Raw genomic sequence first — 15,404 nt, 5'->3', positions numbered from 1 at the left:
GCGTGCAGTCTGTGCTGCATACGCACCGACACATGCAGATTCACACAGATACACAGCAGAGAGGTACAAGGAGAGAACAGCGAGGGCAGAGAAGGACAGAGAGATACACAGCACACTCCTCCCCGCAGAGCTCCCTGGAATAGACAGATTAAACTGCCAAACAGACAGATAGGGAAGCTGTCGAGAGACCAGATCAGATGTACAGATTGACAAATGACTCAGAGCTTCACACATGTCTGTTTGTCTCTGTTAGCCTCTGAAAGCAATGCTTTCGTTTCCCATATTACGCAGCATCCTTCTCATCAAAAGCTAGGATTAAAAATCCTGTAAAACAGATATGCAACTGAATGCTAAATGTCAAGTCGCTTTTCCAAAGTTTGGACAACTTGCTGACACACAATGAGGGGATTAAGACCCTAGATTTAGAAATAAATATCCCGGAGATTTAACAAAACACCCAAATCTCTTTGAAACGGCTGCGATGATGAATGTGAGCTTTGGAGATCTCGTCTTCTCAGCCTCCTCTTGGAGGAGCTGTCGTGGTAATTACGAGTGGATGAAACGAGGGGAGAAAATGAGATAGTAGCTTTGCTGTGACGGCAGTGAAAGTGCTAAAGATATGAACATAGTTATTGAGGCAAACAGACAGGCAAAGAAAATGTTGGCAGGACTGAGGAGATCTAACAAGTCATGATGCAATTGTTAGTTTCAGCTGTTGACAGATACAGTGGGAAACCAATCTGGAATTGTAGTATTTCACATTTTACCAGGTTGATGGTCATTCACATAGGAAGCTTTGTTTGACAGCCATTGCGAGCTGTAACTAACAGGATCATGTAGAAGTAGTGTATTTCTCCATTTAGTAAAGAAAAGTGAGTTTGAAATCTTATTTTCTTTATCAAATACTGGTATCATGTCATTTGGATATCATTATGGGTTTCAACTCCACAGTTAGGATGACGTGTGCGACTATGTTGCTGCTACTCTTCTGTCCATCAACACATAAATCCCATCCAAAAAAAAAAAAAAAAAAAAAATGATTTGATTGGCACAGCAGATATTCAGCAGATATTCAGTTCCCAAAAATTTGTGATCGGGCTTCCATGCTATGACCTGGTCCAAAATAAAAGACAAATTCCCACTACATTCTGATTTAGTTTTGGTAACTGAACTAAGGTAGAAACATTTCTGTTTTTTTTTTGTCTGTGCTCTTCTCAGTGGTTTGAAGGGGGAAAGGCTCTGCTGGAAAATGTCACGTACCTCTGTGCACAATTCCAGCAACGAGTTCAGTTAAATGTGATCAAATGTTAAAAGACGTTCGTTGAAGATTTTGAACTTGATTGCGGGTTGCGGTTAGTGCTATAACTATTCCATTTTTGCCGGTTTAATTGCACTGGGTGTCACAATTTGTCACACTGAAGTCACCATGGTGGCAGACAAGAGGTCAAATACGTGGCATTTTGATGTACGGAGCCACACATTCTAAATTTGCACAAGGTTTCCACACATTCGATCCATCTTATTATCTCTTGATAGGCAGGATTCACCCCGGGCAGGTCGCCGTTCTATCTAACACGGAGAGACAAACGACCTTTCCCCAATTAACCTACAGTAACATACATGAGTTTGGACTGTGGGAGGAAGCCGGAGCACCTGGAGGAAATCCACACAGGCACAGGGAGGATATACAAACTTTAGCCCCCCCACCCACAGTGTTTAAATGTGTAGACTAGGGGTCTTCAATGTTTTTCAGGCCCAGGACCCCCAAACTGATGGAAAGTAACTACTATATGTGTTCTATATTAAACTTAGCCTACATTATTATTATCAGTTTGTATTCAAAATTTTATTATATGAAGCTATATAAACATACGTTTTAATTTTAAACATAGCTAAATATAGCTAGCTATAGCTCTGTATGTAATAGAGACAGTGAATCACCAAGCCATCTGACGGCACTGATACTCCTGACCCTGATGAGAAGCACACAACTTGTAACCTTGGAGGAATGGATGTTGATAGAAGCCAGCTGTACGGTTAGCTCCTCCTCTGCTAATACTACAGCGTGCCTCCAGGATTTCACCTGGGGACTGAATAAGGCTCTTGGCCAATTGCGGGAAACCTGAGAGAGTCGGCGTGTAATATCCGGCCTTGTGATTGGCTCAGCGGTGAAAGAAAGATAACATCATCTGCCTCCATATATAAAATATATTGGATTCATGTTTATGTGTATTTAAGGAAATTTAAAAAAATATATATATATGAAAAATGTCTAGTCAACCTAAGATTTTGCGGCCCCCCTGCAGTACTTGTTGACCCCCTGTTTAAGACCTGTGACATAGACTTTAAACAGAATTTTTTACACGACTTCAAGTGCTACTGTGGCCCACGGTCATTTATGAGGCCATTTATGAAAAAGTTTAGCTGACTAGCCAGAATTTACTGCGGAGAAACCGGGTAAACGTTTGTCCGTGCACATGATTATCAGGTTCTTCTGTGGTGTATTCACTGCACGTCAGATGATGGGAACTGCCCACAGTTTAATGAGGACTCACCGCAGCCCGTAGTCTGAAGCAGAAGGAGGGCCAGCAGGGGCTGCAGTCCACACACAGTCAGTACGCCCTGCATCCTGCTGCACCTGGAGACAGAGATGAAGAGAGAGGGAGGGAGGGCGGGAATGTGAGTACACAAAGGAAGCTGAAATCAACACATTGCCCTTGTGAAGTTGTCCGAACACACGCAGCATGCTCTGATGACTCACTGGTAATAATTCCTTTTCATGGGATTTTTTTTCTTTTTTTTTCTCGTATTGCTCAGTCACGGCCTTAGGATACAAGTTCGGTAGTTCATTCTTCATTTTAATGTACTGTTTGTAGATGGGATCAAGTCTTCCAAAGCCCTTTCTGGCTATAAATAGGGTGGTGCAATAAATAAACATGACTTGATGATGCCATTTTATTCTAATCTTAAAAGTCAAATGAAGAAATATTGGATTGCCTTTACCCTTCACAGATGACTGTTTTCTATAAATACGTGGAATGTTTATTTCTGTCCAGGGTCACTCAACTCTTCCTCGCAGGCAGCGGTGGGAAGGATGAGAAAATTCAAACCAACGCGTCTTTACATGCCTTTGGACCGAAATCTAAACTATCAATCATGTGAAACACCGAGCCACCAACATTAAAGTTCTCCGGCTGATGCCGTCATCGCAAAGGCTGCGTTTTGGATAAAAGCTCCTGCCATCAATCACACAAAATGCCTGCTAGAAATACTGAATACAGTGTACTCTTTGTGGATATGCGGCCTGGGATTAACTGAGAATATCAACTCCGAGGTGTGCGGAAAAAACATATTTTTTTGGGGGGGGGTGGAAACATTGCACAACTCAGAGATAGGGAGATGCATTTCAACAATGGAAACAGCCAGACAAGACAACCGGAGCCAAATCGAACATGACAGACCCATAGGTTCCCTTGCGGCACGCTGCATGCAGAAGGCTCTGCTGAGAAGAGGAATATCAAAGCAGCCACGATGCAGTCACATTAAACGCAGAAAAGTATCTATTTGAGTTCTGTTGACAGCAGCTGTCTATTGGTACGTCTGCATAGGTTTATTTGGACAAAGAGTTTTTTTTTTTTCGCGTGTGTGAGGTAGCTGGGGAATTTCATTGAAGGCTTTCACTGGCTCAGTGTTCGCTTTGATTCTTCAAAGGATGCAACGCTGTTTGTATCTTTTTAAGCGTCTTCACAACTTTTCAGTCTTAAATGCGGAGCTGGCAGAGCTCACAGCGAGCAAAGAGGTAAAGAAAAAAGAGATAAAGAAGGCCGAAGTCATTTCATTGCACCTGAGCATTCATTTATGCATATGAGTGTGGCGTCTATTATGTGTGTCACAAAAACCAGGGGATAGAGAGCAGTTGAGGTAAGTCAGCCAATGCTGTAGGGCCCTGAGTGTAAATAATGAATATGGCATCTCTGGAGATGCAGCAGGCTGAGCAGGGCCCAAGGGAGGACACGGGAGGGAGGGGGGGAGGGATTTAGTGGCTGGTAGAGATGCTGGACACAGGTACACAGTGTCAGTTACAGCGGCGCTGGTCTCTCTGACTCAATCTCAAAGGTACAGCCAAGGACAAAAACACTGACCTCATACCAAATACGTCTGCCGTGCAGCCGCTGAATGGAAGATGCCTCAGCGGTGACTGGTGCAGATTGCAAAGATTTGTGACCGAAAACAAAATCTGGTTTAACATTCATGCGGGGCGGACTTGTCTTTTAAGGTTGAGACGACTGGACGATTGGAAAAGGTTCAAGTTTGGCCTCTAAAAGACAACATTTCCCACCTAATGCCAGCGACTAAAACGTTAAGACACCTCTGACTACCCGGAGGGAGGGAAAGACTTTAAATCGACTCTCTGGAAGCCTGAAACGTCATCCGCAACGGAAAAATATCGCTGGAAATGCATCAAATTATATATTACCTTAGATATCTGTCCAATTTAAAAAGAAAATTGCTACCTGGAAATATTAATGTGATCATTGGCAGAGAGTGGAATTAAATAAGTGGAAAAATGAAATGCAGCTATTACACATTTACACCAGGACTCTCTGACAGATAATTTGCAGTATTGAAAAGGCTGCAGCCCCAATTAGGAAGGGAAAGAAAAACATAAACACATCACATGACAACAGATATTGAATTAATCAGATTAAAGTGGAAAGGTGAGATGATGAAGAAGAAAACAATAACAGATATTTGGGGTATTTTATTTCCACTTCCACCCAATAATTGCAAAGAGGGTGGTGCAAGATCAACTCCAAACATATGGTGTGTCATTAAAAAGGCCATCAAACTCATTGCGTGTAATGCGTTTGCTACGTTTCTCCCTTTCATTCGTCCACCCATTGTCGTTCTAGCACAATAACTATTCAACACTCAGTGCCTTTTTTTTTTCTTTGTGCTAGTCTTTTAAGTGTAAGATCATTAAAATGAAACTGTGACAGTGAAGTCTTCTGTTTTCTTTGCTTGCCCTAGTTGTGAATAGCGTACTTCTCCTCTTCCAGGAGAACATCAGCACTTCGCTTTAGGTGCTTTGACCCGCTGAGCTCTCAGCCCTTCTTTCCCGTTGCGATACAAGGTTATATGTTGTATCTCCACAATAGGACTCACGCAGTCACGAGGATTCAGGGACAATGCCTTATAAGTGAGTGTGTCATTACTGTTTGTGTGCTCAGGCAGGCTTGGGATAGACAACATGCTGTGACTGTTCTTTGAAAACATCAGCTCACTTGGGTCAGACCTGACATTAGACTCCCACATAGCGTCCAAATTCAGCTGCAGACGCTGTAACCCGAACATCTAGAGTTGGATTTTTCTTTTCAGCATCCATACAGTATGGATGAGGCTCTATATCGCAGCTTTATACGTTTATAAATAGATAATGATTAAACCTCACCGGGACTGTGCAGTTTAAATGCTATACCTATACATAATATTATCTTCCTTTATAGTTAGCTCTGCTCTGCTAACTAACTAATACAGTACTAAACTCAGCCTTGCAATGCATGAACGGTGCTGCTCATTAGCTGCGAATGAGGCAGGAGGAGGCGCATTTTTGATGATTTATAGCTTTTATGCTTGTCATTTAATTGTCATGTGCATATTTAAGACCTTTAAGTGGAATGTGTTTTTTTAGAAGAATCAGCTGGAAACATTTAAATGTCAAGTTTTCAAATCGTGTTTTTTTGTTGTTGTTTTTTGCGCTAGCTGAAGTCTACACAATGATAAATGGTCTCTATCCCACCATTTCTGGCAGAGAGGAAAGGAAGTGGAAGTGGCCAAACAAACACGAAAACCATCATCTGCTACCGAAAGTCGGCGTGACCTGCTCTCTGCGTGACCTGTGTAACACCAGCGAGGAAGATCTGGCCAGACCCCAAAATGCGAGAGGAGAGCCCGCTCCCTGCCTCAGCCTGTCGCAGAAACCGCAGACGCGACAGAAAGACTGGAAGATAGACGGCTAGATGGTCCCAGACAGACGAAAAGACACACAAAAAACACAAAGCCCAGCTGTCACATTTAGTTTTCGGTTCCACCGAAAGACCTTTATAGGGCCAACACTGATCTTTCCTGAAGGATGACTCGTCCAACCCATCTGTCATTCCATCTTAATCTCACCTCCTTCCTTATTCTGTCCGTCTAGATTTGGATAAAAATTAATTTTGAATCCACGCCTGCCGCCACCTGCGAACGCGGATCAAAGAAGTCTGTTTTCACGTGTTTGTTTTCTCTTCGCGTTCTCAAATTGCACCGGCACTCTTTCCTCGCCGCGGTGCCTTATTAAAAGGCCTCATTAATCACTCGGGCTGCCTGGCTGTCACTCCATCACCTCTCACTGCTGCTGTTCCTGCAGCACACATTCATACACACAACGGTGCTGGTTTCACAGGGGGGAGTTCGTCCCATCAGCATCTGTGCATAAGTCCCTTTCACCTCATAAGAGTGAAAAATGAGGCTACCTTTAGAGTGACAAAGGGCTGTTTTCCTTCCAGGAGGATATTACCAAGGTTTTTGCAAGCAACCTGTCACACTGTGTCATACATAAATGGCTTTAGCGCGACGCATTTCCTGCACAAAAGGGCATGAGTCTGCGTTTGCACCTGTCTTATAGCATGCATCATCCTTGGCTGGTTACCGTTGTTGCTCGCAGGCTACAGTATAAAAGTGCCCAAATATAAACAATTGCTTGGAGGTGGGTTATATTCCAGCTTATACAACCCGTATGAGGCGCAACAGAAGGACACCGGAGTGTTCCGATATAAAAAGGGAAAGAGGAATGTTCTGTGAGCTGGAGCAGAACAAGTTAGCAAGCGCAGCTGACTACTCAATTATCATCCATATTGATAGAGGGTGAAGGATGGGCCAGGGAGGAGAGACGGAAGAGGAGCGAAGACGGAGGTGGTGAAAGGATGAGGTAAACAGGAATAAAGGCAAATGGAAGTGAGGCAGAGAGAAAAGACACAGGGAAATAAAAAATAAATTTAAAAAATGGACAGAGAACAGCCAAAGCCTATTTTAGCGCCACTCAAATGCCAAGCCGGAGTGGATGAGGTGGGGTGCTTGAATCTTGAGCAGCCATAAATTTCCCCTGACACTTTGCTGGGCCCGCGCTGCACTGTATGCGTACGCTTGGAAGGGAACGGGAGCTGGTAGTGAGGGAATATGGCAGGGCTTCTTAAAAAACAAGAAATTGTCATCAGATTCAGAGCGCGCCATATGGGCCAAGACACAACCCGGAGACGGTTTCATTCCATCACCCACACACACACACACATCCAGGCAATAACATTTTCCTTACTGCCCGCGAGTCTGAAGAAGACGCAAGTTATGAGGGAGGAGTATCGCTCTGAATTCCAATGAAGCCAGAGACATAATGAACATTGAATATTCACTGCACAAAATACCTGTGGGACAGCATACCTGTGCACCTAAAGTGCGAGCGCAGTGTGAGTGACATGAACAGATGCTTGCGTGAATGTTGGGCACAGATGCTCAGACGCACACATTGCATGCGTGCACAACGGTATCAGCTCATTAGTGCATACAGCTGCGCATACATCTCAACTTAAGACGCACTCGAATACGTTTTGTAGGTAATTCGGGCCGTTAGAAGGTTTTTTTTTAACGAGGACACGGCTTCATTGTTCCTGCACTATCTTCTCGTTCTCCTTCTCTTTGTTGTGCTGCAAGTGAGGCGTTTATTTTATGTAAAGTGCTTCACAATGCTTATTTTGAACGGCGCTACACAAAAGCTGATTGTTGTTAATACGCTCCGCCGTGCGTCCTCGTGCTCACATGAAAAGACGCAGTTAATCAGGAGCTGGGCCAAGAGGGACGGAGGAATGAAAGGAGAGAGGGAGGAGGGAATAAAATACAGGGATGAGACTGTGCTTGCTCCAGCACTATCGCTACGGAGCTGAAAAGTGCCGTTAATTACGTTGAAGTGTTTCACTGCGCAACCTTCACAGCTACACACAGTACCTTATGGGCTTTTATTAAGTGCCTTTGTCGGGGCGTTTGCATTCATTTCGCTGTAATTCTTTAATTCTCTGTAATAAATTTTGCGAGTGAGGTTGCACGCCCAACATGGCCGACCAAACCGGGGGTGACATTGCCCAACAACCTGATGGCGCCGAGTGGGGATAAGCTTCAGGGCTGCCCAGAACTATATAGAAAGCTATTACTTACAGCTGAAAGCCGACCAGGGCTCTCTTATTCACCCACACACAAGCCAAGAGCCAATGCAGCCAGGGCCCCTGTTAAGGAAGCGGAATATCTTCCATTACGTTCTGTAAAACATATTACCTCGCTCCCCGTGGCCAGAAAAAAATAGCGGGCTCATCCTACATGCGATTAGAAAAAAAAGGGCAAGAGTGAGCAATAGATGGAGAATGAAAGGAAAAGATGGGGAGGGGGAGGGTGTATTGAGAGAGCGGGAAGGAATAGAAAGAGGGAGGGACGGAGTGAGAGATTCTCCTGAAAAATTAGGTGACAGAAAGCTTTTTTTTTTCTTTTTTTTATTCCCCCCCTCGTGCGAGACGGGTGGCGAGGCAATTTTCAAATGTCTAAGGCTTCTCATTTGCCGAGCTGGAAAGCCACTTTATACGGTGGCAAATGTTAAACTTGTTCTGGGCACATCAAGGTCCCCTTGGCCGGCTGCTTGTCTCCGCCTGGAATATAAATGTGGTTTGAGGTGTAGGATTTGATGGCGGCGGTGGTGGTGGTGGTGGTGGAGGGGGTCTGAACACCTTATACGCAAGAGTTGAAAAAGGCAGAGGCGAATACCTTTGGGGCTCGCGTGGTCAAAAGACTTTCTTCGGCTATGCATATGTTCATGTGGATTTACACTGAACCAAAATTCAACGGCTGGCATTTCTGTTAAACAACAAGAACAAGAAACAGCACATTTCTATGGCAGAAACTGTTGCACTTAGATTTGTCAAATAAGAATGAATCATTAATTTCCGTGTTTTCTTTTTTTTTTTTAATCCTACATATTAAAATAATATGATGTTAAGTCACTGAGCCAAAGGCTGTACCAACGTTTTGTCAAGCTTAGCTCAGCAGAGGGTTAAAACGGGTGCAATTACAAGAGATGTGACAACTTTCCAATATAGGTTCACACACAGCGAACAAACGCAGGCCGTAGAACCCACAAAGGAAAATGAAGACATTACTTAATGATCCCCCCTTATTTTCATGCTTGTACAGTTGTTTCCTCTGAAAGGATCTTAAGTGCAATTACATTCTCTCTTCAAACGACCGGCAATGACCACATCCGTCCCATAGCACCCCTCCAGCATGGCCACACTAACACAAACTCAAACGTATTGTCTATAGCCGTACTTAGTTGTGATGAAAGGATGTTATCAGTTTAGTACAGCAGGTCTGGGAGCGGGACATATTTCACTGGGAAAGCTGCCAGGTTTATCCTTTCTATACCTCCTTCAATCTCATTCTCTCTCTTCTACAGTGTTTTTTTTCCTCCCTGTTGTCCCTCTTCAGCTGTTACGTCTCTGTGTATCCACTCTCTCCCTTTCTCTCTCTCTCTCTCTGTTTGCAGGATCCGGGGATGAATGGGATCCAGTAAATCCTGGCTGTTGGCTGCATGTTGCAGAGGCCCCTCAGTTAATCAAAGTCAGCCGTGCAGGGGCATTAAATCATGCTGGGGCAAAGACCTGGGAGCTGGTCAGAAAACTTGCACTGTCAGGTCCCCTCTAAAAACGAAGACAGCGGAGACCTATAGATCAGTGGGAACGTACCATAGACGTGGTATCATGTGATCACTCAAGCTTCCTCCGCAGCAGTACAGGGATTCAGGGAAGGGTGGAATGATAAGTCGATGATATCGGGAAATCTCAATGACAAAACATGTATGTAGAGATGCTAAAGAATAATGATGGTGTCAGGCACTGGAATACATCTATATATATATATATAAATAAATCAATTATCCATTTCTAGTACTGGTATCAGGTCCAATAATGTGCTAATTTACTCGTACTTGTGAAACAGCAACAAAACAACCCAAGCAAATACCACTCTCTGTGGATCATCCCACAGATACTTGATTAGTTTGGGATCTAGTGAATTTGGAGGTCAGGTCAACACCTTGTGCTGTGTTTCATGTTTTTGTTCCTAAACCAGTTTGTGTGTATCTGTGTCAGGCTGCATCCTGCTGGGGATGGCTGCTGCCATCAAGGAGTGTCATTGCTATGAGGTGGGGTTGCCTGGTGCTATATGTCTAAGTAACATCTACATTAACGCCAGGTCCAAAAGTTTCCCAGCAGAACACTGAATTGTCAGAAGATGGTCAATATTATTTACTTCACCTTTTAACGTTGTGGCTGATCGCTGTATGTGCCATGTTACTATTATGTACTTGTATTGGTACTTGGTATCAGCCCAGACTCAAATGGCCCACATGGTAGTGATTGTATGTGGTTTTGAAAAAGCGGTACCAGGATGACCCTGTTATATCGTGCTGTTCTACCAACTGTGAAATGTTGTCTTGTCAAAAGCCAAGACACTTTGCTAATTTCAACCCGGGAACAAAAGCCTGGAATCTAACCTTACTTTCCCTGCCCACGACATTTTTCGTGCAGGATAACTGATCTGGAGTTGCTCCTTTGGAAACGATCAAAGCGCTTTGGCTGGATTTATGTGATGGTGGACAAAAGAGTCATACACACCACCTGTGCAACAGTGAGTTGAATTTGTTTACAACATGTACGACTATCAAAACAGAGATAGTTTTTTTTCTCTGTATCAGTTAAAGCACGTCCCATAACGAAATCCAAACAACTAGGTTATAGGAACAACGTAAAGAACATATTATTATTCTTCGTCAAAATATCGGACCTTACAAAAAACAGGGAATCGTTCTACCATACACTTGTGGAATGTAATTTCTGCTTCATGTCTTGTGTGAGCCAGGAACAGCCTTTACTCCTTCTCCCATTCTAATACATGCTCCCTCCTCTTTCTTCATTCCTCCACCTCCCTTATCAGCCACACTGGGAAAGCAGACTAATCACCAGAGTGATGAGAGCTACCTGTCATTTAGGGAAATCATCTAATCTTCTATATTTTCCCAAGGAAGCTGAGAAGCTGCCCGGGTGGTGAAGATTCAGAGAGGTAGAGAGGGAGGAAGCAGAAGGTTGAAAAATGTGGGAGATGAATGGTATGAAGACAATTAGAGATAAAGACAGGTACAGCTTAAAAAAAAATGGAATATTTTTGAAAAATTTAAAACGTTTTGCCAATCATTTCAGAAAGTGAAACCCATCTATTATCTAGATTTATTACATATAGAGTGAAAGCCTTTATTTATTGTCATTTGATGATTATAGCTTACAGATAATGACGATAATGGCTTACAATGAATGAATGACACAAAACTCAGTGTCTATTGTGAATATTGGGAAAAAGTGAATGGTATCACATCCTAATCAGCTAATTAACCCAAAAGACCTGAAAAGGTTTCCTCAGCCTTTAGATGGTCTCTCAGTCTGGGTCAGGAGGCTCCACAATAACCAGGAAGACTACTGATGTCCAAAGGACAGTCACTGACACGTTCCACAAGGAGGGAAAGCCACAAAAAGGTCACTGCTAGAGAAGCTGGTTGTTTACAGAGTGCTGTATTCAGGCATATTCATAGAAAGTTAAGTGGAAGAAAAAGGGGCAAAATCCATCAAAAGTAACGGAAGTAAACTTTGCATGTCCCAGAGTCAGTGCAGAGTTTCCACAGTCAGTGATTTGGGGTGCCTTGTCATCTGCTGGTGTTGGTCCACTGTGTTTCCTTAAGTCCACAGTCAACCCAGCTATCTATCAGACATTTTAAGAGCACTCCATGCTTCCTTCTGCTGACAAGCTTTAAGGAGATGCTGATTTCATTTTCTAGCACGACTTGCCCACATTCCCAAAGGTGCCAAAACTGGTTCAATGACCGTGATGTGGTCAGCTGAAGGCCTCTAACAAAGCAACCTGGGATTCCACTACACCTCAGCAGAGCCACAGTCTGATCGCCTCCATGCCACGGCGCACTGATGCAGTAATTCATGCAAAAGGAGGTCAAACCAAGTATTGAGTGCATAGAAATGAACATACTTTTCAGACATTTGTGTTTAACATAATATTTTTTATTGATCTTGTGTAATGTTCCTATTTTATTGAGACACTGACTTTTGGGTCTGCATATTTATATTTCCCTCTATGTGTAACAAAACTAGATAATATATGAGTTTCACTTTCTGAAGAGGCTGACAAAAAATATTGAACTTTTTTTTATGACATTCTCATTTCTGAGCTGTACCTGTATATCCAGAGTCACCCCTACATGAAACCAGATGGTTTTACTTCTCTCCGGTCCAATAGCTCAGCTTTTCACGTTCCAAATTCCCTCCAATCCGCTCTTATATTGCTCATTAAACCATATCACAATCACACTACACACCAGGAAACATATGCGGCTATGGCCTCAAAGTCTCTGGCACACACACACATACACACACGCACACACACAGCCCTGCGGCAAGGGGTAATCTGCCGCTTTGATGGGCAGTTAAATCAGCCTGCATCTCATCACAATCACAGCGTCAGCGAGTGCCAGACACAGACATCCATCTGAGGCACCTGGGAGGTCGCACACACACACACACACACACACACACACACAGTGAGGCAACAGGATGCAGACAGACAGATGGTGTGTTCGTATCGTGTTAGTAGGAATGGGATGTTTTGTGCGTGTGTGCTAAGTCTCAGCCAGCACCGCAGCCACCTGAGAGGGAACCTCTGAATCAGTGTGGACTCACGAAAGCGCAACTGTGACCTTCAGTGTGACAGCTTACTGGCTGACTGACAACTAACAGCAGAACCTTGGACATATTAAAAAAAAAGAAAAAAAAGAAATGGACAACGGATTACAAAATAGTGTCCTATATTCTGTCGGTGAGGTGCCTGCCATCCTGTAAGCCCCCACAATTTTAGCGACCTTCCCAAGCGAGTCAGTAGAAAACAAATGTAAATGTTAACAGGAGCACGTCTTTAGCAAGACACTTTAGTTCCACCCACGTGGTGTGTATCAACGCGATGCTCGCGCTGCATCGCAACAAACAGAGGACAATATATGATCAGCTCGGGTGGGCAGACGTTCTCTTTGTCCTGGACATGTCCTCTTTTTGAAACCTAAAACTGCGTCAAACTCAAACTTTGAAACAATTTCAAACTTGTCCAAGATTTTGTTCTACTACAGCCTCACACTTGTTTACATCGAATTTGCATATGTATGGAAGGGTACTCCTCTTCACAAACTCTCTTAATCTGGTAAATATAGCAGTGGAGTGACAACGAGATGACAAAAATGAAACACTTCAGACAGAAAGCGAAGTGATCGTGGTGAAAAGCGAGAAGACAGAATTAGAACAAACGTGTGTATTTAAGAATAGAGCCTGAAAGTTTAATGAGCAGTGTCTGTGGCTGCTGAATGAAAATAGTCATTTGTTACAACATACCAGCTTATCGTCTCATTTAATCATTTCCTTGTGCTTATTACAATATATGGTTTTGGACTGATACAGTAAAAAGTAGATATTACTACACTACAAAGTTCAAAGAATAAACTTAACTGTGATTAATAGATGCTTTGAGACGTGGCTGGAAGATTAGAAGTTGATAATCTCAGCCTATAAATGGAACCAGGGAAGAAGCATCGAGGCAGAGTTTGACAGACAACTAGAAATGTGAGAGAGATTAGCGATTAGATGCTGACAGTGGATCAACTCTGACAAAATGCAGCAGGCTGCGGATACGGGGGAAGAAAGAGCATGGACAGAAATGGAGGTTTCAAAAACTGTTGAGCGACAGAGTACACTGAAAAAATTGAGCAGGAATCAGAATTGGAGCGCGCCGCAGCTGTGAAGGAAACCTGACGTTGACAGGGTAGAATGGAGGAAAAGAAAAGAGGATACAGTGGGATCCACTGCACTGTGATAACAGTGCGTGCGTGTACAATCGAAGTGTGAGAATGAAAGAGGAAGAAATCAAATGGCTTGAAGCACCGAGAAGAGAAACGCCAGGAGGAAGAGGAACGGTGAGCAGAAAAAGTGTGCATGTTAATAGTGGAGGTAGCTCCAGCGCGCCCAGTAATAATCGCACAAAGAAGAGCTAATGAGTCATGAAAGTGTGCAGATGTTTCCGGTCTCCTTTAAGGAGCGGCAAAACAGCGAGGGTGCTGTTCAAGTGTAAATAAGCAGGATGAGGAAGGTGTGACACGGACACGGCGGCGGGAGCGCAGCCGAGGGAGATCCAGAGAAGAAGAAGAACAGCTGCAGGGAGAGTCAGGGCAGCCTGGCAAAGACCGAGATAACAGGAGAGATGAAGGAAGGGAAAAGGTGATAAGGAGTACGAGAAGCTGGCAGGGGTTCCATGGTGCGGCCTTATTGCTAAGCGCCACGGTGCACCCTCAGTCTGAGCACGATTCCTCGGTCTGAGATTAAGTTGAACCGGGATCCCCTAGGTATATCGATCGTGAGACACGCTCATTTGGGAGAAGCACAATTGATGAGACTGTCCTAAGGCCGAGGTTTATTTTCTTATTTACCTGGTGCCCAGTCTGACCTCGGTTTGGTCCGTCTCAGAATACAGCGGCTTCCCGCTGGGGCTACCGGCAGCCAGCACTGTCCGGGGGTGACAACTAATTTGGAGGCATTCGTGCGGCTGTGGTGAGAGATGCTGAGCATGCTTCGTAAATCAAGAGGAGGCAGCCAACACAAATTGACATTTCACAGGGGGACCAAGTTTCAGTTGAGGTGCACTTGATTGTTAGTTTTAGGCTGTTTTTTGGATGTCACCATGAGTCAGCGAGCCAGCCTCCGGAGGGTTCAGTTTTAAACGAGCCACATGCTCTGCTGAAAAAAATGTCCTGGCTTTAAATTACAACTTGTCATCATTTTAGTAATGAATCAACACTGGAGACGTCCAGAGGCTTCCTCTCCTTTTATCTTAAGAGTTGGGCACTTACACTTAAGAGGAGTACTTCTATATTTCACCTGTAACACCTCTAAAGCTCTCTAATTACCAGCTCGCAAGCTCATTATTTTCCCTACAGGAAAACTGACAATTTCCTTTTATTAACTGTCATTCTTCAGGCTTTGTGTGAATGAACAAGTGAGACACAGTGTGTTAATTGGTGAGCTTTTAACGCAGGTGGATACTGTTACCATGAGACAGATCCAAAGTTTCCAGTTTCACGGTGTTTTGAAGTGCTATGCTAAGCTACCTAGCTCCTGATAGTCCTGGATGTGCTTCGGTCTGGTGGCTAAAAGGGCAAAAAAGAAAAAAAAAAG

The 15,404-nt window shown here is 43.8% G+C and overlaps 1 protein-coding gene across 1 annotated transcript in view; it reads right to left on the bottom strand.

Annotated features, from left to right (window-relative positions):
- Nucleotides 1-15,404, bottom strand: part of ncanb (neurocan b) — a 142,149-nt gene that overhangs the window by 108,849 nt on the left and 17,896 nt on the right. The window contains exon 2 of the mRNA XM_047587719.1: nt 2,556-2,638. Within this exon, the coding sequence (XP_047443675.1) occupies nt 2,556-2,628 (73 nt within the window). The 5' untranslated portion in view covers nt 2,629-2,638. The remainder of the gene's footprint in view (nt 1-2,555; nt 2,639-15,404) is intronic.

The sequence above is a fragment of the Mugil cephalus genome, chromosome 6 (genome assembly GCF_022458985.1).
Source record: "Mugil cephalus isolate CIBA_MC_2020 chromosome 6, CIBA_Mcephalus_1.1, whole genome shotgun sequence".
NCBI lineage: Eukaryota > Metazoa > Chordata > Actinopteri > Mugiliformes > Mugilidae > Mugil > Mugil cephalus.
This window is presented reverse-complemented; position numbering and strand designations above follow the sequence as displayed.